The sequence below is a fragment of the Halyomorpha halys genome, unplaced genomic scaffold (assembly GCF_000696795.3).
Source record: "Halyomorpha halys isolate HHAL.00 unplaced genomic scaffold, Hhal_1.1 Scaffold725.1, whole genome shotgun sequence".
Lineage (NCBI taxonomy): Eukaryota > Metazoa > Arthropoda > Insecta > Hemiptera > Pentatomidae > Halyomorpha > Halyomorpha halys.
The window spans coordinates 974,353-996,909 of NW_027110211.1; the positions used below are offsets into that span (position 1 = coordinate 974,353).

General features: G+C 31.9%; 1 protein-coding gene across 2 annotated transcripts in view; it reads left to right on the forward strand.

Moving 5' to 3' along the window:
• Positions 1-22,557, forward strand: part of LOC106685703 (UDP-N-acetylglucosamine transporter TMEM241) — a 79,884-nt gene that overhangs the window by 21,060 nt on the left and 36,267 nt on the right. For both annotated transcript variants that reach the window (XM_024360010.2, XM_024360009.2), the window contains one exon: positions 22,159-22,392. In XM_024360010.2, coding sequence (XP_024215778.1) covers positions 22,159-22,392 — 234 coding nt within the window. The remainder of the gene's footprint in view (positions 1-22,158; positions 22,393-22,557) is intronic.

Genomic DNA, 22,557 nt, shown 5'->3' on the forward strand with positions numbered 1-22,557 from the left:
TACTTAATCAATGTAATTCAATAATTTAAATTCCATTTATGATTCTTAAATTTCATGTATTTAAAAAATCAGTTTCATGTATATTTTAGATTATTATTTGAATCTTTAATTTATTTATTTTTAACTTTTTAGGTTAATTTAATTGTTTCAGTTTCGCTAAATCTTTTCATTAGTTATTTTTTGTATTCGATGTAAACTTGATATTATTTTAGCCACGACAAATAGTACTCAATCGAACTTGTTATCGTAGTGTTCTGATTCCCGAAAAGTTTTCAGCTACTGCTTAAAAATAACTACAGCAGTTGGGAAAGATAACGCTCCTTGGACACACTGGAATCACGAAAAAGAATCCGATATTCTGGGTCACATTCAGAGCTAAATATAAAAGAAAAAACAAAGCTCACGTTTGAAGATTGTTTTCAGGCAATATTTGCTTTAAAGGATGATAGGTTACGTTTCTTAATAGCTTACAAAAATAATGAATAAATCCTAGAAACAGTATCAATTTATAATGGAGAAGTGATCTTGTGAATATATCGAACATCAACTAAATGATGATTGAATCAACACAAAAAAAATATTATCTCTTTGAGAAAGTATATCATTCGAAATAAAATTAAAAGTAGGGATGAATCAATCCACATCTTTAGATGTCAGACCTCAATATTTTCGTCAATATTTATTAAATTGAGGTCATGGGTCTATAGGGTCGCTCACTCTTTAGGTCGAAGACGGTTCGTATTTTTTTTTTTTTTTTTTTTTTTAATATTTCTTTTTAACAATGAGTTAATTTCATTGTTGTAGTATTTATTAATTAAAAAAATATTGACATATGGATATGTTTATTAAATAAAATGTTTATGTCATTGAAGGTCGTTATTCAATTGCTTTTCAAAAATGTTTCTGTATAACTCGTAATAACCAGATTTTCTTAATCTTAGTCTGAAAATTGTTAGTGTTCTGTTATGACCACAAAAATAATACGCATATGCATTCTGACGACATAACCTTTCCACCATAGGTGTTTTTTTTTTATTAATATTATGATTTTTATATTGTTCAAATGATCAAATATTTCATGATTAATTTTTTTTTTTATTAATTCCATTTGTCCTTTACAACTCCACCCATCGCTGTGCAGATTGTAGAGCTGATGTAAATAAGGCTGTTATAGCCCTTATAAAGAACTACATTGTGGGTCGAAACGTAAGCAATGAATAAATAGTTGAAAACTATTTTTGTTATCTTGTCCGCATCCATGACCTTCAAATTCACTTACGGCCAATCATCTAATATGATTCATTATTAGTCGTTCGTTGCCATTGTTTTGAATTGTAAACAGAATCGAAGATTCGTTGGATAAATTTTCTCTTGAGAAAATCCTGTTATCTTAGGTTACCTACAGGAGATAAATTTGGCTAACTGTTCAAAAATATGAGGTCCAAATCTAACTTTAACCGCCCGGAATTTCCATCACAAGCCGTAAAATTGATTTGTCTTACTTGGCCTAAACATGAGAGGGAAAAGGGCATAGTGTGAACCTGGAACACGTACCTTACCCTCTTGATCTATAAGCCGAAGTGAAACCAGTGCAAGGGAATGTTGTGTCATGGTTGGGCATTCGAGGTTTAATAAATTTTGAGCTGTTGAAACCAAAAAAATGAACTCAAGCATTTGTTCATTTTTTTACCTCTATGGATAAGGCATTTTTTTTTTAAAGGTAATACCAATTGCCATTACGCTGGCAAGAAGTCATCAATAATGATGACAATTATATTATTCAATCAAGTTTATTTTGTTATAAAACGGACATAACTTTCTTGAAGACCAAATAGAATCTAAATGCACTAACTAGTTACAAAACGAAATGTACTAGTACATTTCGTTTTGTAAATATGTCAGCAGAAGGCTCTCTCAACTGGGAAATTTTCTGACCTAAAATATCATTATCATTTTTTTATCATCCCATCTCTTTTATTCTATTTCTCTTCCACCTTATTTTTAATCAGTACTATGATTTTAACAATTCTAAAAACCAGATCTATCCAAAGTAGAAATCGATGTATTATATGATATGAAGGCCGCGTCAACGTTTCCCAAAGGCTTGAATGAATAGGATCAAATTGCAGCTTTTATAAAAAATCTATCTGTTTTTCGATTGCAATGAATCTAAAAGCGTGCCTTGGCAGAGCCTGCCCACTTCCTGACTGACGGCCATCATATTTAACGTCCAACGGCCCTTGACGACACTGGACCTTGCTGCCTGTATTTGCAGCGGTGGAGAATCGATGACTAATCGTTGTTGCCTCTTAGCGTCAAACGTGCTATTTAAATCTCTATGTATAATTGGATATCGTCCTTCGGTCCTGTATCAGGCCGATCTTTGATATTTTGTTGTGTACAGGAGTTTTCAATTAGATTTTGTTTCGTGGAACCATTATACAAAAGATGTAGGACTAAGATTTATAAAGCAGATTGTAGAGCTTCCTCTCATAACTATGATAAATTAGGCACACTTTACAAGGGGATTAAAGTCTAGTGTTAAACAGTTGCTATAAAATCCTTCTGCCACATGAGTCGTTTATTTTCAAACTACCTGAAGTCAGTTCAGATAATTTGATTTTGGTGGTTTTTGGAAATAAACGACTCAAGTATGGTTTTAGTATTAATAATAAAGATTATTGTAATCATAAACTATGGATTATCCATCATATTTAGGGACGTGTACTTCAGGTGACTGTGGCCCATAGACCTTGTACAAATGAATATTTTTGATAACCCAAGTCTGTGGGTTCATTTCGTTGATATTCTGCAGGCCAGATCTGTAGCTTGCTAGCAGATTGTTGTGTTGTTCATTACCGTGCACACTATGCCTGTTAGATCTTATTAAAAAAGTAGGAACCGTTGCCCCTGGGTGAATTGAGGCCCCATGGCAGTGTGGCAACGCCTGATTTTTATTTCTTGGCTGTCCCACGGAATGAAAAATCGATGCTTTCACTATAGTTAAAATAGGATGGTTACTTACAACACCACTTCCACGTATGCCAGAAATGGCAAGGTAGAAGCTGAAATAAGAAAAAAAAAGTTTTAAATACCCCGGAGGTCTGAATCCATTTGTGAATGGAGTAAATCTGCCCAGAGTATATCCGCGGGCCTAGAACTTTCCCGCAGGCTTGATGACGGGCCACAGGTTTCAGAGTCCTAATCCTGCTGTACGTTCCAATCAAACACAAACTGAATTACGACAATGAAATTTTTTTATATGGCAAGTCTTATACACTAATGATTAAATAAAAATTAAATTATTTAAAATGTCTTTTTTTAATCAGTACACAAGAGTCTGAGAAGCCAGTCGTTTTGTTGCAGTATGTAGTACTTACTGTGGAAAAGTGTTAACTGTATATTCACGCCAGAATGCCAAACAGAAGAAAAAAAATAAACTGGGATGTTTAAATTCAAAATAAAAGACAGATACGTTATTAATAAACCATCAAGAATGGGTGCCGTGTTTATTATGGGATCTAAAATTTATTCTCGGCTACAATAGGCCAATGGGGATGTGATGGCAAAATAAAAAATAAAATAAGGTAACGTTTTTAAAATAACAAAACAGACTTATTGTATCTGTGTTTGTGTATTAGGTATATATCTTATATATTCCGGATATCTAAGGTAAAGAAACGAATTTGAACCCACATGCATAAGATTTCGGAAGACCGAAATAGTCCAGGATGTTGATTGATCTGATGTGAAAGGAAACATCTGTCCGAAATGATTTCAACTGAACCAACTCTATATCTCCAGAAATATAACGTTCCTTAATTAATTGACCAAACGGTTCAAAGCTGCACTAATTACTGTCAAAATGTTAATTGGATTAAAAATCTGTCAAATATATTTTTCTGGTTGATTAGTTAATTAGATTACACCACCTGTTTGCCAGATGGCCTCTGCCAAACCGGATAGATGTAGTTATTTTATTGGGTCAAATATTTATTTATACATTAGTTCGTAAATTAGTAATAAATTATCATCAAAAGCAAGATATATAATAGATAAAAGATAAACTATAGATACAAAAAAGGACTAGGAATGAGAAGATTCATGTGTTATGACTTACCTTCGGAACACAGTTCAGATAGGCATCGAAGACTTACATACTTGCCCTGTAACTTATGCTAGAGAGCGAATGACATAATAACCTATTCTCTATACTAGCCTATTTACTTTGGTGTAGGAAAAAAAGACTTATCTCCACTATAGGCAACATATCCATATTCATTCATTAATTAATGTGATTAACCAATAGTAGAAGCTAAAATGTTCAGTTTCAAATCCCACTTTTTGGACAATTTATTCAATTTTCTTGATAAAAAGGTTTTTTTATTTATTTTTTACAGTGAATTCCGAGTAAAACATTATGATTACTGTCTTCATCGGTCTTTAAATCAAATATAAATTTCAAAAGAAACTTTTGTTTATTTATTTTTAGTATTTTCCACTCAATAATAGGTTTAATTGACTTAAATTCAAGCGTTCTTCCAGATACCCTGTCCAAGATCCATTCTTGTCTTAGGATGTGCCCCATCAAGGATTTTTCTACTTCATTGTTCAAGGTTTTCATTGGTTTACATCGTCTTCCTCTGTTACCCAGTGTACTTCCCTTACAGAACCAAATCCTCCTCCAGGCATTTTTTTGAAGTGTCCATACCACTTCAGGCGTTTTCCCTCAATTTCTTCCAGAATTCGTTTTTCAACCTTCATCTTTTCTTTTACTGTTAGCCCGTACTTGAGCAAGCGCCCCAAATGTGCATACGGAGACGAACCACCCCCTCTCCTCTATATTTACATATGGGTTAAGAACCATTGGGTTTTTATTTCAAAATTATTTTTATGGTAACTGAAATTTTATAACAACAGGAGAATCCCGCTTATTTGGACCGAGACATCGTTGGTTAGTCTTGTTGGTCATCGTTGGTAGGGCATAAAAGAATAAAACGGCAATTTTAATCAAATTCCTAAATTTCTCTTAAAACAGAATCAGAACATAATACATAGGTGATATTTTTTTTTTTTTAAGTTTACTTATTTATTTATTTTTGGTGTGTCTTCCGAAAACTACCTCTATTAGATCAGAGTTGAAGTGCTGCTTCATTTTCAGCAGTAACCTGGTTTTTACAGCAATGATGTTGACGAGATTTTCGTCGAATTTTATGTTGCGCCTCTTATTCTGTCAGCTGTCTAATTGATAAAATAATTATTATTATTTTATATGATGTCAGCACCTTGACATAGAATGCTACGAACCTATACTTGTAAATAATACCAATAATAATAGGTCATTAATAATGTAATAGTATCTCTGCCATTGGATTCAAATGCAAAATTACACTGAATAGATTTATTTATTGTTCTTCTATGCCGGTAATTTAGGAACTAGCAATAACATTACTGAAAAATCTTCGAGCAGTCTTTCCCGTCTTACTTCCAGAACAACTTCCTAGTTTCGGTGTGACCTAGACCAAACAGCCTCTCCCCCCCATTGAAAAGAAGAGATAGTAGCGCAAAAAAAGGCAATCCGATTGGATCTAGAACCCTCAGGAAGCAATGGTCTTATCACATACCACTTTAGAAATATTTGCTTCGGGAAGAGGAGACTTAAAATAGTTTAATCGAGCAATATTTAAAAAGCCTGGAATTTAAAAACGGCATGAAACCCTCTCCTCCCGCCCTCTGTGGTAGCCTTACTTTTCTGACTTTTCAAACAGACAATTACTATAAGTAGGTTGGTCGATATACGACATATCACAATGTCACACACAATGAGATCATAAAAAAAACCCATCCTTCCTGGCCGATCCTCACTAAGATTAACACTTGTTAATTAACATTTTAAGATGTGACCTCACAAATGTAACATTTGTGTGTGGAAGTAGTGTAGCTCTGTGTTCCTTCGACCATGGGCAATTATAGTTTATGTTCTACATCAAGGGCTGGGTCATTGGTTATAACTTGAGATAGTTAAAATCATCTGATTCCGCTAAAACTATGTGAATCTCGACCTAGATGGAATAATTAATAATTTAATAAGTTTCTTATAAACACCGAGGATTCACAAAAATCTTGTTTATCCATATGTTAGATTTTGCCAGGATATCCTATACGGCAACCTTTTCAGAACTCCACTTTATTGGTCCAAATGAAAAAAATAACAAATTTTATTATCTGCATCTTCAGATATTTTGGAAAACTTTTGCTTATTTTATCTGTGATCCATACATATCCCCATACATTCTGGAGCAAAGCCGCAGCATCTCGTTTACTAGGAAAACGCAGATGCCAGCTGCATTAATATAAACTTTTTCACATCTATAGGAAAGTATGTTCCTTACTTTCTTTTTTTTTTTTTTGTCTTTTCACAGTATTCGTGAAATTAATCAATGCGATTAAGTCTAGAGTAAGTTAAAGGCGGTCATTTTCTATAAAAATAAACATTTTATTAATAGCGTTCTATAGATAATTAATAGATTTTTTGGCAAGGAATAATACTGAATGTACACAGGGAGATGTAAAATGTCACGCTTTTGTTTCTACTTCAAGTCAGCCGTGACACTGTCATTAGTTTAAACATTACACCTGCTTTGTGTTTCGAGCTCAACAGATTCTAATCCTAGAATAAACCCATTATTTAGCTGAATCTAGGAACCTTATTTTTAATTTGGCGTTTGATTTATACCAGGTGTTCGTTTTGGGGAAACTAATGTCCCTTAACAAGAAATAGTGTGAGGTCTAAATAACTCAAATTAGGGATTCTCATTAATTTTTGAGGACACAAAACCAAGACTATATTTGTCAATGTGCTGTTATCTCGAACAGGAAGGTACTAGTCGAATAGAGTATAAAGTACGATAAGATTGCTCTACGCCACAAAATATTGAAAAGTACACAGAAAAAACGGCACTTTTTTTTTTCTCACAGGAATATTCTTTAAAGATACAGTTATACTACGTTACATAGCTATAATATGTTGCACGTAATATCATACCAAAGATAGATACGTAGATATATTATCTCAATCATTTACCTTTCATTATTAAGATATTAAGTTAGACTACCGTACCTTAAGATTCGTGGTTCATACCTTAATTTAGTTCCTAAATATCACCTCAATATCATTTAACATTCGAGCTGGTGTTTATTTGTTTTACTCCTTTCTTTTTCCAATAATCTCAGCTATTGAAAACACCTGACGGAAGTCCATTCTATCAGCTTATAACGTGTTAGTGTGGAATCAAATCGTCACAAACATGAATGTTTAATCTTACCATGAAATTAGGGGCGTGACGGCCGTGCGGGTTGGGCGCAGGTCCCAGTGCGCTCGGTTCGGAACGCTGTGGGTTCGTTCCCACCTGGGGCAGTTAAACATTCATTTTTCGGCAGTCCCGAAGAATGAATCTTGACACTCCCACCTTGGTTAGTACGGGGCGGCAATCTAGATAGCCGTTAGGGGTTGGCAAAAAAAAACACTTGGCCCACTTGCCGGACTTGTTCCCTCCACCAAATACCAGTACCATGAAATCCCCCCCCCCCCGTGTTTGTAACTAATTTTATGATGTTCTTTACGTTAATAAAAAGGACAGAATAGTTTAAATTTCTATATAGTAATTTAATAAATATAATAATATAATAATATAATAATTTGAGGTTTGCTATAGTAGCCTCTCCATCTACAAACATACACAATCTTTTACCATTTTAAACGGTAGTTTCCATTTTCCATGGGCACGTACGAAAGTAATGAGAATGAAAGTGGTAGTCAAGGTGGCGTTTGAATATGGGGTTACATAAGAGATATGATAATACGGGTATGGTATCTTAAAAGTAAAAAGTTTTAACATGGTAAATGTTATAAGTATAGGACCGAGAGCAGTTAATTTGAAGTCCATCTTATATGTTAAATGTTCCTAGCGGATTTTCTATGCAACTTGTTTTATAACCTGGTAATTTTTACTAGATAATAGAATCTCTAAAAAGCTTCATCATATCATCTTTCCTCCACCTCACTTATCCCCTATTCCCTCTTCTAGTTTTCTTTTCATAACTTAATTAGATTTTAAAATAAATCCAAAACAAAAGCCACACGAACTACGAGAAATTGACCAATCAAAATGAGAACTGACAAAATAGTGTGGAGCTCAGCTGGTCTGTTGCTTGATGCATTATACATTTAGCAGACCTATTAACAGACTCTCCACCATGTTAAATGTTATACCTTTTTAACATGCTTAAAGAAGGAAATATTTCTCCGTTTAACATAAATTTTTCAATTTAACACACTTTTACACCTTGAACTAAAGATCATGAATATCCCTGGTGTTTCAGAATCCCAGAAGTAATTGTAATTTCTCTGGTTTTTTTTAAAAAAATTTCATTGCCCCCGATAATGACATTTTTTCTAGTACATATTTTGATATGCCTTACAACCTGTAGTAACACGATGAAAAATTAGTTGAAATAATTTAAATTTAAATGCAGTAAACACTTTTTTTCGTGAAATATGAAAAAACAAAGTTAAGATGAATTTGAATGTAAAAAGTTTTGATCTATGATAGCCTTGTTGTATGTTATATAAGAAAGAAATGTTTTACGAGTTCTTATTATAACCAACACGGCAGAATAGTGACAAGCATTCAGCTGAGACCTAAAATTTGCCAAATTTTTGAAAATTGTTTCTAAATTTTGAGTATTTAATTGTTCTTTTATTGTTTTGAAAGGATTCCCTTTTTTACTAATAAATATTTAAGATATTACAACAAATGTTAATAAATGATCAACGTACAGAGATAGACCAGCATATAACAATTGCGAACAGAGACCTTTTCTCTCTGTCAATAATCCTGAAATCCCGAAAAATTTGAAACTAAGGGTGTACAATGCCATGATAAAGCCTGTTCTGATTTGTATATGGCTGCGCGACCTGGGTTCTAAAGGGTACTCTAGAAAGCAGGATCAAGAGGAAACTCCTCCGTCCTGTGATCAAAGCTTAAACACGTGGAAGAGAAGAACTAACAATGGACTGCTTGCAGAGCCTGGTTAGTCAATATCTCATGATATAAAAGCAAGGAGGGTAAGATGATGGGACATGTGGCTAAAAGCAGCGCATCAGAACTCCTATACACAACAATGAATGCCAATACAGTTAGCAAGATATGACGTGGAAGGCTAAATACCAGATGGATAGACAGAATTAAGAAGGAGCTGTATGAAGAAAACTGGAAAGCAGCAGTCCAAGACAAGCAAGCGTGGAGAAGGCTGGTTTGGGCGGCTGGGCGGCCAAAGATCTACAAGGTCTCCACAACTAACCCCAGAACCAACCGAAAAAAATAAATATCAATACATAGTGATGTTTCCAGATTAACATTCTTAAATAGAAGACAATGTGGAAAGTGAACAAAAATGAACAGGACATAACTGGCCGACAATTCGGACTTTTTTTAAAAATTAATTTACGAATTTACTTCTCTATATATCTGAAGACAACTAGTGAATGCGATTTGTTACAAAATAATAACAATAGCACGAGTAGCATGATCGATACTAGTGCTCATTAGTACCTCCTCCTATCTTTAATTCATTTCATTAGTTTGCTAAAGAGATCCCTCATCCAGCTCTTTTTTAGTTAATTGTTAGTATAGCTGATACAATTCTAGTGCTACAATTGGATAAAGTTTGTTTTGAAATGCCTTTTATGATGTTTTGATGTAGTATTGTACACAAGATATGTATAACTGTGAGTAAAGTGTTCTGCCACTGACGTAACATGTAAATTGTGTAATCTGTTAGAGTGTTTTTGATTGTTTATGTGCATTTTTTTGTCTGTTCCACAAATTAGCAAAGCATATTTCCAGATGGGTTTCATTAAGTAGGTGGATGTACGGAGTCCCTGTCCTAATGTTTTGAAAATCGTCAGTGAAAAAGACGAGAAAGGAGCTTATTTAACGAAAGCCACAACTAATTGGCAAGCGGTTTGTTCTCTACGTTTGTGTTCAAACCATAATTTTTTCTTAAGTAATGAAAAATTCAGACTAATCACAAAATGAAAAGTATAATTTTTTTTTTGGAAGTTGTGTGAATAAAGATTATAGGAAAATCTATATCCAAATAGTACGCTAGAAGAAATACAGATGACGAAGGTGAAGGGCAAACACGATTTGGCAAATGAACAAGTTGATCTGGAGGGGTCTATATTTGAGTCTGTCACGAGCAAATCTCAAACAGAATTAAAATTGCACCGGATTCAGTTTCCGTCTCAACTACGGAAGACAGTCTCGATTAATTACCAATCTCGAGGAAGTTTTAAGAACATTAATATCGCACTGCAAAATATATATATTTATATCTTTCCAGGAATAGAGTGAACGGGATAAAAAAAAATTAGGACAGATATAGAATTTTTTTTTGAGAATCCATTTTAAACTTAAACCGAATTTTAAAATAAAAAAAATGACTAAACTCCATAACGAATTAGTAGCATAATGAAGGAAGGGCGGTATTTCGAATGGTAGTGACTGAATCTTAGTAATAATTGCATATTAATAATAATTATAATATTATTTATTTATTACGGCACAAGCCTCTTCAGGTATATTATAATTCTATTACAATATTAAAAGAAATGAAAATGAGCTTTAGAGTCTTAGAGTAAAATTAAAAAAAAATAAAAAATAACATAATTGGAGGGGGGGGGGAGAGGCAATAATAATTAACAAAAAGAAAAAAGCAAATAGTATCGTAACTAGGTTCATCTAATGATGTTCTGTAATAAATGCAAAAAAAAAAAATTATAGCAAAAATGAAACAAATAAAATAAAACCATGAGCATATCATGAGGTAATAATAAAATAAAATGATATATATTTTATTATTATTATCATTATTCACAATATGATATACATTGTTAATATACATATAAACAATTTTATCAATTAAAATTATGATTTCATAGATTTTTTTTAAATAATTTATTTATTGTTATTTACAACTGTATACATATATACACATCAAGTAAATTTCCTGTAGGTTATATTATGACATGATACAACCATGTGGAGAATCTACCCATTGATAGAATTCCACTAACATTTCTAGAGGAGAAGATCCTTCCTCTATTTATTCCTAGAACACTAGAACCAAATAGTACCACTTTCTTTGATAAATCCTTTCTTCTCTGTTCCTCCTACTTTCTGGATTTCTTACAGATTCAATCCGTTATGTCTCTTCCCTAATTCTTTAAACATCAACTGTTTCTTCCCCTACCTAAATCTTAATCGTTCCATCAAACAAAAAATTTATATTTAGGCAATCTGATAATTTCAAGTATTATATATAGCTACATATGATACTGATAATTTGAAATATTATTATTATTATGAACGATTTTTTATAGCTGGACTATAAAGAACCATTTTTTTAATTTATACCAGATATATCAGATCGGTAGGCCTCACATTGTTGATATAACCGTTACATTATATATATTTTTTTAACTGTTAATTATGGGGGGTATAGTCTCGTACAAAAGACACCCCTAACTATATACAATTTTATAATTAAATGAAAAAAAAGATAAAATAAATAGATAAGAATAATGCTTTTTAATAAAAGAGAAAAGTGAAATTAATAACAAAAATAATGATATTTTTTACACATAAGAATACAAACAATTTCCCTCTTATGGTAAAAAGTATCAAGTTAATTTTAAAAAGGGACGAAGGAAGAAATAAATAATATTAATAAGTAAAATAGAGATAGTGTGAATAATGAATTAATAAATATAGAATTTTTAACAGAATGCCCTGTAGCAGCCTGGGCTTCAGTCTTCGGATTGAGGTTGGGTTTCCCAGGTTGTAGGTCACTGTTCCTTTAGCTGTCACTGCTCCGGCAACTGGGAGTGGAACTTCATGAAACCTTTTTTTATGTGATCCTCTTTTGACTCCATATGTAATTCGCGATGGAATTGGTTTTTTTTTATGAACCAAGGAGCATTAACTGCGATTCTTAGGACTTTGTTTCAAAAAGACTGTAATGTTTTCCTTTTCGTAAAGCATGCCGCTCCTCAGACTTCACAGCCTTACATCAGCAGTGGCCTGAGGATTGTTTTAAATATAAGAACTGTTCTTTCTGGTTTTAGTTTGGAATTTCTGTTTAGGATAGGCTATATCATTGCTAACCTTGCGTAGGTTTCGTTAGTTTGATGTTGATATGGTGATTACAGGTAATGCGGCGATCTAGGTGAATTCCCAGGTATCTTACTGTTTCACTGGCAGGATTACATTTCACAATTTTACCTTTGAGGATTACTTCCGGTGGGTCTGGTCGGCGTCGAAGAGTAAAAACTTTTGAATTACATTTTTTATTGTTCAAGCTAATCATCCATTTAGTGAAATATTGTTCTAGATCATTAAGGTGATTTTGCAATGTGTAATTATTATTATTATCTAGTAATTATTATGTGATCGTCTTGAGAGAACACAGTTGTATCGTCAGCGAACATAGCTATGGAGGCGTGTGTGGACTGGACGATGTCGTAAAGGTAAAAGTTGAACAAAATGGGAGAAAGGACTGAACCTTGTGCAGTACTGGCATTGATTTGTCAAAGGGTTGAATTTTTGTTATTAATTCTGACTGAAAATGTTCTACCATTGAGCAATGAGCTCAGAATATTGTATAGGTATTTTGGAGTGCCTGCTTTCTTTAGTTTATATAGGATATCTCGATGACTTATATAGCAGACCTTATCGTATGCTTGTTGGAAATCCAAGAACGTTACCAGGGAAATAATCATTCATGCTCACTGTTCTTGTTATTAGGAGACTTGGTCCTAGATTAAGATCATTTTTCATTTCATTTGATCTTAAAATCAATATAATTCTTCTCTACCTCAAAAAATCAGTAGAGTATCCAGCATTTGCGTAATGCGAGAATAGCAGATAGTCCACACAGTCCTTGAAAAATATGTGGATCTCCTATAAAATATGCTTTTTTGGACTTCAAGGTTTTGATTTCTATTGGTCAATTGTTACTATTGAGTTTTTTTTGACATCTGATTATAAAGAATACGAATAACATATGGTGTACATGAAGCGAACTCTTCTCATACCGCATTGCAGTAAAAAAATAAAATAAAAACTGCAATTAAAGCTTAAATTAGAGCTTCTGAGCAAGATAAATCTGATTTTTTTGCGTTCATTCATGTTTGCGTAAGTCCATTCCTTGCTAATAGCTGCGCGAGGGTGCCAACTCTGCTGGCTCCTCTATAAGGTAACTAACTCATTCATAATTCCTGAGAGCGAGGGTTAGTATCCAATTGGATGGTGTCAGTTACACCTGTCTTTTCTATTTCGGTCCGGCCTAGAGGAAGAAAGAGCCAGCTGGACCGGGATCTTAAAGCCCGTAAATATTTGCTCCATAACAACCAAGGTTGGGCTCATTTCACAACTGTCCCATCTAATATTTGATACTTTTCTTGGATGACATTCAATGAATGTATCTCAAATCTTAAAGGTATGCTGAAACACATAACGCTGTTACAAACGTATGTAGGTTTGACTACAGCCTGCCTCATTTAATAATGAACAAGTCATAGCAATTTTGGTTTATATTATTTAACTTTCTTATATTTTCCTAAACATAAGCTACAAAATCACTTTAGTAAATTAAAAGGAATTGGATAGCTTCGTTAATTTTTTTTTTTTTTTTTTTTATTTATTTGTTGATATTTACAACTGTATAAAAAAATACTACCAGTAAATTTGATCATAATGACATAATGATATGATACAGGATGTAGAGAAACTACCCAGTAGTAGAACTCTAAAAACAGTTTACAATATAAGGTCACGAGGCCATCTTCTTTTCAGGCGCCTTAGAAGATTGCCAGGAATGGAAGAGGAAGCAAGGTTAGAAACGAGTGGGTTTGGGTGGTTAGGGAGTTTATTATGGAAGGAATAATATCGGGTTCGGGCTAGATCTGTTACATAAGGAACATTTAGGTCTTTATGGATGGTTTTATTAGTAACAAAATAAGGAGCATTGAGGATTTTACGAAGGATTTTGGATTGTAAAGATTGGATACGAGAGGAATTCGAAGGTTTAGTGGAGCCCCAAAGCTCAACTCCGTATATCCAGATGGGCCTTATTATTGTCAGGTAGATCAGTCTTTTGTAATGAGTTGGAAGTTTAGACCGTTTGTCTAGTAAGTGCTGTAGTAGTCGGAATCTGCGTGCAGTTTCCTGTCTTTTCAGTCTTGTCGTTAAATTAAAAGATTTTTTTAAAAATAAAATAAAAAATATTTTAAAAATGAATTACGGAGTTAAGTCACTGAACCATTGAATCCTTACAATCCAAAATGCTACGTAAAATGCTCAATGATCCTTACTTCATCTCTAATAAAATTATTTAATTGATTAAGCTCTTCATGTTTCATATAAATAGCCGATCTAGCCTGAACCAGATCTCAATCCTTCTATTGTACATCTTTTTCTGATGATCTATCTCTGAGGCGCCTGAAAAGAAAATGATCGAGATCTTCTAATGTGGAAGTGTCATTGGAGTTTCTTCACAAGACTTTCATATGATTAAAATTGTATTTATTCACATATACTTGTATTTTTAGCTTAGTGTATATATCTAAAGTTGTTATATGCATATAAGCTTTGCTTAAATACAGTTCTAAAATTACAAACAAATAAGGGAAAAAAATCCTTGTTAATTTCTACCAATAAGTCGATTATTGGTAAATGGAATCAACGGCAACTTAACATAAAATAATATGGCGTGATATCGATATTAATTGATGAGAAAGGAGGTCCCACAACCAGCAACTCCTCAGTCAACGAGGGTTTGTTACAACATATTAATGTTTCGGAATTATCATTTATGAGTGTGGTGGGATGCCCTTGTAATTTGTAATCAGTCCGTCTATACTCCAGTTGGAATATGAAGGTCAGGATGTAAACAAATATTTCTGAAATAACGAGATTTTTAATAGTTTAATTTATTCTTCTGAAAGATGTATGAATGAACGAATCTATTTTCCAACATCTGTAAAGGGACCCCAACACGATCAGTCAGAATGACAGTCATCATTCAAAAGTCAGACTGACCGTTTACTTTTTTTTTTAATTTATTTATTTTAAGGCATCAAATACATATGGGTCATTATTGCCTTAATTTCCAGAATTCGTATTAGTCATTATTGTTTTAATTTCCGAATTAAAAAATGGTAAAATTGATTAAATTTTATGGTCAAGTTTTGAGTGATTAAAAAATTAAAACAGTTTACCCACGGCTTGTTTGTTATCCAGTAAAATTAAATGAAGCTCTGCTCTAAATTCATACAAATATTTAGGGGAGTCGTGTGCTCGATATTCAGTTGAAGTGTGTTTAATGGTAAGTCGCTTTCCGCAAGTCTGGAATACACGTGAAGAATCGCAGACCATAAAATAACCATAATGCTTACTTTTAAAAGAGACACTGAATTATAAGATTCTTGTCCAATGTCTCTTTCAATTTATAATAAAGAGAAATAGCCGGTATTTTTTAAAGTTTACATATATTACATATTACCTTACATATGTACTAGTTAAGATTAAATGTTGTAGTACTTTCGAAAATATTAAAGAATTTACCAAATAAGGGAAGTCGGAGTTGATACTGCTTTCTATAATTATGATGATCCAATGAAGATATCTACTAGATCGGATTAAAAACGATCTTATGTACTTGATCAGAGAAGAACATCAATCCACTAAGTGCTCCCAATGCTCCTTGGAACAGCGCCAAGAACCACTCCACTATATGCAAAATCCATTTATCGAAGTGATATGTTGGCTTTCATTATCTTGGAAATAGTTTGTTCTGTATTTGTACCGCAAATACAATTTCATCATCTGATCGTGGATTTAAATATGAATAAAATACAATATCTAATAATTTCTCGACTATTTTTTTGTTTGAGTACATATCCATTTTTTTGAGCAATTCATAATGTTAAACCTAACGAATTGATGGTCTATCGTCTACGATTTAAGTATGGGGAATTCTAGGCAAAATAAGAAAGTTCTAAAAATACATTGATAATTCCAGCTTAGTAGAGATATTACTAAGGAAAACATCTCACCATACACTGCTATTAATAATAATAATTATATTCTTTATTTATCCTGGGACTGATCCCTTTAGAATAATATTACAAGTGTGAGAATATGGCTTTAGAGCCTTAGAGTAAAATATAAAATTTTAAAATAAAAATGAAATTATAAACTATCATACATAAGTATAATTATAATTATGAATTTGATAAGATAAAAAATAATCAACACAATTAACAAAATTTTTTTTAAAATTTATTTATTGACATTTACAACTGTATATTAAATACAACAAGCAAATTTAAAATTAGTTCATAATCATATGATACAGCATGTAGAGAAACAACCCAGTAGTAGAACTCTAAAAATATATTACAATATAAGGTCACGAGGCCATCTTCTTTTCAGGCGCTTCGGAGGATTGCCAGGAATGGAAGAGGAAACAAGGTTAAACAAAATGTATAAAGTAAAAATAGAACAAATAAAATAAAGCTATATATCATACTACAAATCATAGGTGACTAACTTGACTAAAATAAATATTTAAAAAAAATCAAATACAAGTTATGTTATGTTTATGTATTTTATGTTAAGTAACTAAAATGAATAATGTTAATGATGTTAATAATGTTAATAAAATGAATTATGTTAAGTAATTAAAAATAATAAACAAAAAGATCCTATATAATTACTATAACTTGACTAAAATAAATATTTAAAAAAAATCAAATACAAGTTATGTTATGTTTATGTATTTTATGTTAAGTAACTAAAATGAATAATGTTAATGATGTTAATAATGTTAATAAAATGAATTATGTTAAGTAATTAAAAATAATAAACAAAAAGATCCTATATAATTATTATGTTAAATACATAATATACATATTTACAAGTTTAAACAAAAATCAAAATTATTAAATACAGAAGATAAATAAATAAACCAGCATAAAAGGTAATGAAAAAAAATTGATAAAATAATGAAATAAAATAAATCCTCTAACAAATAATAAATCTTAAGGAAATAATTCAAATCAAATGAAATAAAGGGAAAACAAATAAAGTAGCGATGATTATATGAATGTGCATACACATTCATATATACATATACATGCATATAGATTCTTTATAAATATTTTTAAAAATTCTAATAATATTTATGTTAAGTACTATTTCTTTATTAGTGTTCATATGTACTCTAAACTCCCTGCTTTAATCCTTATTAAACTGACACAATAATGTATATCCAATATATAATCACTAATATGCAATAATATATAATAACCAATATGTAATAATATATAATAACCAATATACAATAATGCATAATCCTATGCAAGTCTTGAGACCGGAAGATATCGGGATATAGTAACCTTCAGGGGCGTATTTTAATAGCTGAATCCCTAGTTATAATACAATAAAAACGACACAATTATAGTTTAATAACGATATAAATATAGTTTTCTAGTTTGCGCGAACACAGTTTACAATTTTCGTAAGGGGTTCATAAATGTTATTTAAATATACGTTGCAAAAGTAGCTTCTACTTTTGGTAGAATGGGGTTTCCACACGCACGGTTAGAATGATAGTCTTCATTTAAAAGCCAGACAAATTTAATGACGAAGATCATAACACTATCAGTCTAGTTGACGCTTACAGGTATATGAGATACCGTCAGACAGTTAGGACCTTGTGCAATGTCTGTTTCGATTAGTAATGAATAGATAGCTCGTTCGGCAATTATTTAGATATTTGCCCGCAAGAATGAACTGAAAAGCACAATCCTTCGTAAAATCCTCAATGCTCCTTATGTCATCTCAAACAAAATATCAAACATGCAAAATCAGAGATTAGTATAAAAAAAGATCGCGTATTAATATAATAATATTAATATTTAAGTAATATCAATCCAGAAGTTTTATCCGACTGCCCTTATCTTTCACAACATAGAATTAAAGAATACAGATTCCTTGAAAGTGTTTATTCTTGATGACTCAAAGTAACGCTGACAATTATTTAGAGTGTGGTGACTAATCTTTCAAGAAGGGAATGCGGCACCAGTAAACGTGTCGAATTGTCAAATACAAGCTAATTTGAAACAGAAGTTCATGCTTTATTTGTTTCCTCACTTGACTTTAACAAATTAACGCGGTCCCCGCATCTTGAGTTGGCCCCTAAACAAAAATGCGAAGAAATATCCGTCAATCTTTGACAATCTCTCAGGACAATCCATTATACATAGTTCTAATCCTGTCACGAACCGGTTACAAATAGAGACACATACTCTCACAATAGATAACTCATTCAAGAATAGAGCGAATACTGAGACCATTTCGTCACGGCAGAGCATTCCATTGCTTTTTTTCTCTTTGTACTCAGGAATAGTATTGAGGAATTTTAGATTGTTCGGTGTTTAGTAAGACTTTATTGGAATAATCGCTATTATGGTTCATTGTGTTGGTAAAGTCCAATATACATACATAACTTTTTATTAGTATTGGAGTGCTTCGGGTTGAAGATCATCTCATCCTTGGTCCAATTGCATATCTTCGCAGGAGCTGAAATAGATGGTTTTTTAATCGTAATCTACACTTTCTTTTGTTGTCTAGTATTCAATTAACAGTAACAGTTAATGGTGGCGTTAGTTGTTTCATGCACAGATGAAACATAAAATTTGACAAGACATACAAATCCAACATATGCTTTACAAACACTACAACAGTAGCTAATAACATTAAACAAATGATTTAAACTTTGGAAAACCCAACTAAATCACTATAGAAAAACATCACATCTTTACTCTTCAATGCATCGAAATTCCATTTATAATTAAAATATCGATATTTCGATAAAATAATACGGAAATATTGTTGCTAATCTTCGATATTGGTATAATTAAGAATTTCAAATATCGAAGTGAATATGAAATTATGAACATGAAATATTGAAATACCATTTCTATGCTTTTCATAAAATTGTCTAGTCGTTTTAAACTAAATAACAATATTTCGACTTAAATAATATCGGAATATTGTTGCTAATCGTTAATATAAGTATTAAAAGTATTATATAAAGTTTACAGGATAATATTACAAAAAAAGGTTTAATATACAGTATAATATAAAGTTTACAATGTGACTGTCGGTGATTATCTTACGTAAAAGAACACTAGGGTGTTAAAACCCAAATAAAAAAATATGAATTGTCAAGAAAAACTAATTTTAATCAAATGTTTATAAAATAATCTAAGACTTTAAAGAGAACTTGTTGATGAAAAATAACATTCTTCGAGTTGATCTATGAATTTTTGAAAAAAATTTTAATATTTGGTTTTTCAGTCTTTATTATTACTTTTTTTTAGTTATTCTGAAGAACTTAAGCCGGTAATTACCAAAAAATGTTTTTTTTTTTCCTTTTCGATAAAATAGACCTCTCCGCTTGAATCGTGAAAATAATTAACTAAAAATTAATTATATTTAATTCTTTTAAAGAGTGAACAAAACAAATTTTTTCCGTTTTATCGAGTTTTCAGATAAAACAACACTGGAAGGATATACTTCAGTTCGTATCGAAGTCCGATCATTATTAATGTTTCAACGAGAAAGTTGTTACCCAAGAATTTTTGGAGGAAGGAGTAAGATGAAAGGATTAAGCTGAGAGGAAACGTGAGGCCAAAAACGCAGGAGCGGAAGAACTCCAGGGGCGTGGTAGACGAGTTGGAGCCAATAATCGGCTGCCTTCTGTTTTAGTTTAAATAACAATGGCGGAGATTCCTCTTAAACTCAACAAAAACCTAAGCGCTGAGAGCATGGTCCATGGCAACTCCTTTTTTTGGCTTTTACTTTGTAGAGTAGGTTATTGCCGCCTTTTAAAATTAAATTAATAACAACCTTAAGAAATACTGTTAAAATAGATCTTTAGTAAAAATATTTTAGATTGTAGATTTATGTTATAAAATCTATCTATTATATTTAAATTATCGATAATACTCTATTGTTTTTTATATTTTTAAATGTAATGAGAATTAAAAATAAGGACTTTTGCGCCGCTAGAATTCGTTGTTATTGAATGAGTTGAAACTATGTGATGTGATCAAAGGTTTGATTTTTTGCCAAGCTTCTTTGTCGTCATTCTTGCACCTACGTCAAGTAGTTTATTAATTTTTAAAACACAACATCATAACACATCTTTATCATAAAGATAAAAAGCAACGCATTTGTGGATTGTTTTTAATACTGAATTAAGTGAAGTTGGATGTCTCTGTCACTGTTCTACATTATTTTCTATTAGTGCTATCATGTGCATGTAATATTTGACATAAGTTGATGTTAGTTTTTTCAACCTCTAATTAATCTTTAAAGAATGCTTTCGGATTATTCTCTTATTATATTTCCTCAATAATACAAGGCTAAATTATAATTATAATTATTTATTTTTAATAAACTGTTTTATTGATAAATATTACAATGGAACTCTCTAAAGCTACTATTATTCAAACATAACTTCACAAAGAAAAAAGAAATGTTCCAAGAACTACAGTTCGGTTTGCCAGGATCACACTGAGGGGTTCAGTGTGAGAAATCTACGAGCCATACACAAGTAAATACAGTGAAACATCTATGTAACTGACAATTACATGGAATATGATTCTATCCGTTATACAGAGGTGTCCGTTAAGAAGGAGGTAATATAAAGAACACAAAAAATGAAATTAATCAGTAATACCTTTTCTGTCGGGAAAAAATACGATATTACACTTTAAAAAAAAAAAGAAATCAGTTCATCGTTCTTTGGAAATTTCGTCTTATCCATCGTTTTGTTGGAAACATACATTGGTGATAGGACACAAATTTCGAGAATCATCCTCGGTAACCTGTGATTATGAGAAAAATGGTGCCTAATCCCGAACAAAAGCCATGGATGGTCTACTGACGGATTTGTTTCGATTTTTGAATTATATCTATCATGAAACCTTAACTTTGGATGGAGGAGTTAAATTTTTTTTTAAGTGCACAGAATTCTGTCTAAACAATAACTGAATGTTTCTTAGTGCCGTATATCTGTATATTCAGGAATCGTGAGTAAATACTTCCATATTTTATTAACAATGTCCCTTAAAGAGGAGTTAAAGAAAAATGTTGATAGGGAATAAAATTTGTGTCCACATCCGGAATGGAGAGGTTCCGAAGTATATGGTAACATATTATTTACTCAACTAGTATTCGAGAAAGAACTTACAGCACCAATACTTGTCTAATATACATTTTAAGGGAGATTATTCTTTTAATTAAATAGTATAATTATTATAATTAAATAGTATAATTAGTATAATTAAATAGTATTATTTTAAATGGTAATAACTCCAATGCGTTGCAGCGAGAAATAATACTTTGTTATCAATACTGTAAAACGTTTAACGATTTATTCATTGTGGTCATCCAAGCAGTTTAAGAGTAGAAAAACATCAAACCATAAAAATATGCATAAAACAAACTTCTGATTATTATTGTACAATAATCTCATTTTCTACAGTGTTCCTGTGTAGTAAGTATAGTGAAACTTCTTTAATGAACACCCCTCTATAACGAATTCTCCTCCTAACGGACAATATTATTAAAGTCCCGGGTGATAAAGTACAAGTGCATTTGAACTCCAATCCGGATGCGTGCAACAATTTTTTTCCGCAGGACTTTTCATTCCCCTAAAACGGAAAAAATTAAAAAATATGAATGTACAAACTCATGATACCTAAATTGACACATATTGATGTTTCTAAGAGACATTTTATTATTGTACAGTCTTCTTCCAGTGTAATATACAGCATGTCAGTAAATGTACACTTGATTCAGAGTATATAAAATTTCATTTCTCCTTCAAAATTGGTGGTTCTTCTTGCATCTTGTGGGTGTACTATTTAAGAATTTAAGTTATATGACCTAATTATTTGATGATTTTTTTTTTAACATTACATTGTTTTGTATTAACAATAATCTTTTTATGCTTTAGGTGTGGACTGAAAATTTAGAACAAATCGCTTCATGGCAAGCACACCCTGTCAACGTGTACTCGGTCGCAGTTCTGGATGATACCCTCTATTCATGTTCCAACGACGGCACCATCAAGACCTGGCAGTATGGGACATGGGAGTTCAAGAAAAACCTAATGGAAAACCAATCAGACGAGATCATCAAGCTGTGTGCTAATGAAGGGAAGCTGTATGCTGGCAACACGCAAGGAGAGGTATGGTAATGAAAGTTACTTCCATAGAATTAATTGTTAGAGTCTGCAATGATTCTTGTCATAAGGTACGACTACATCCGTGTCCAGTCTGGTGCAATGTAATTTGCCAAATATTTGTTTCCAATAGTTTCCTCCACATCCAGAGATAAGCAGACTCTCACACGG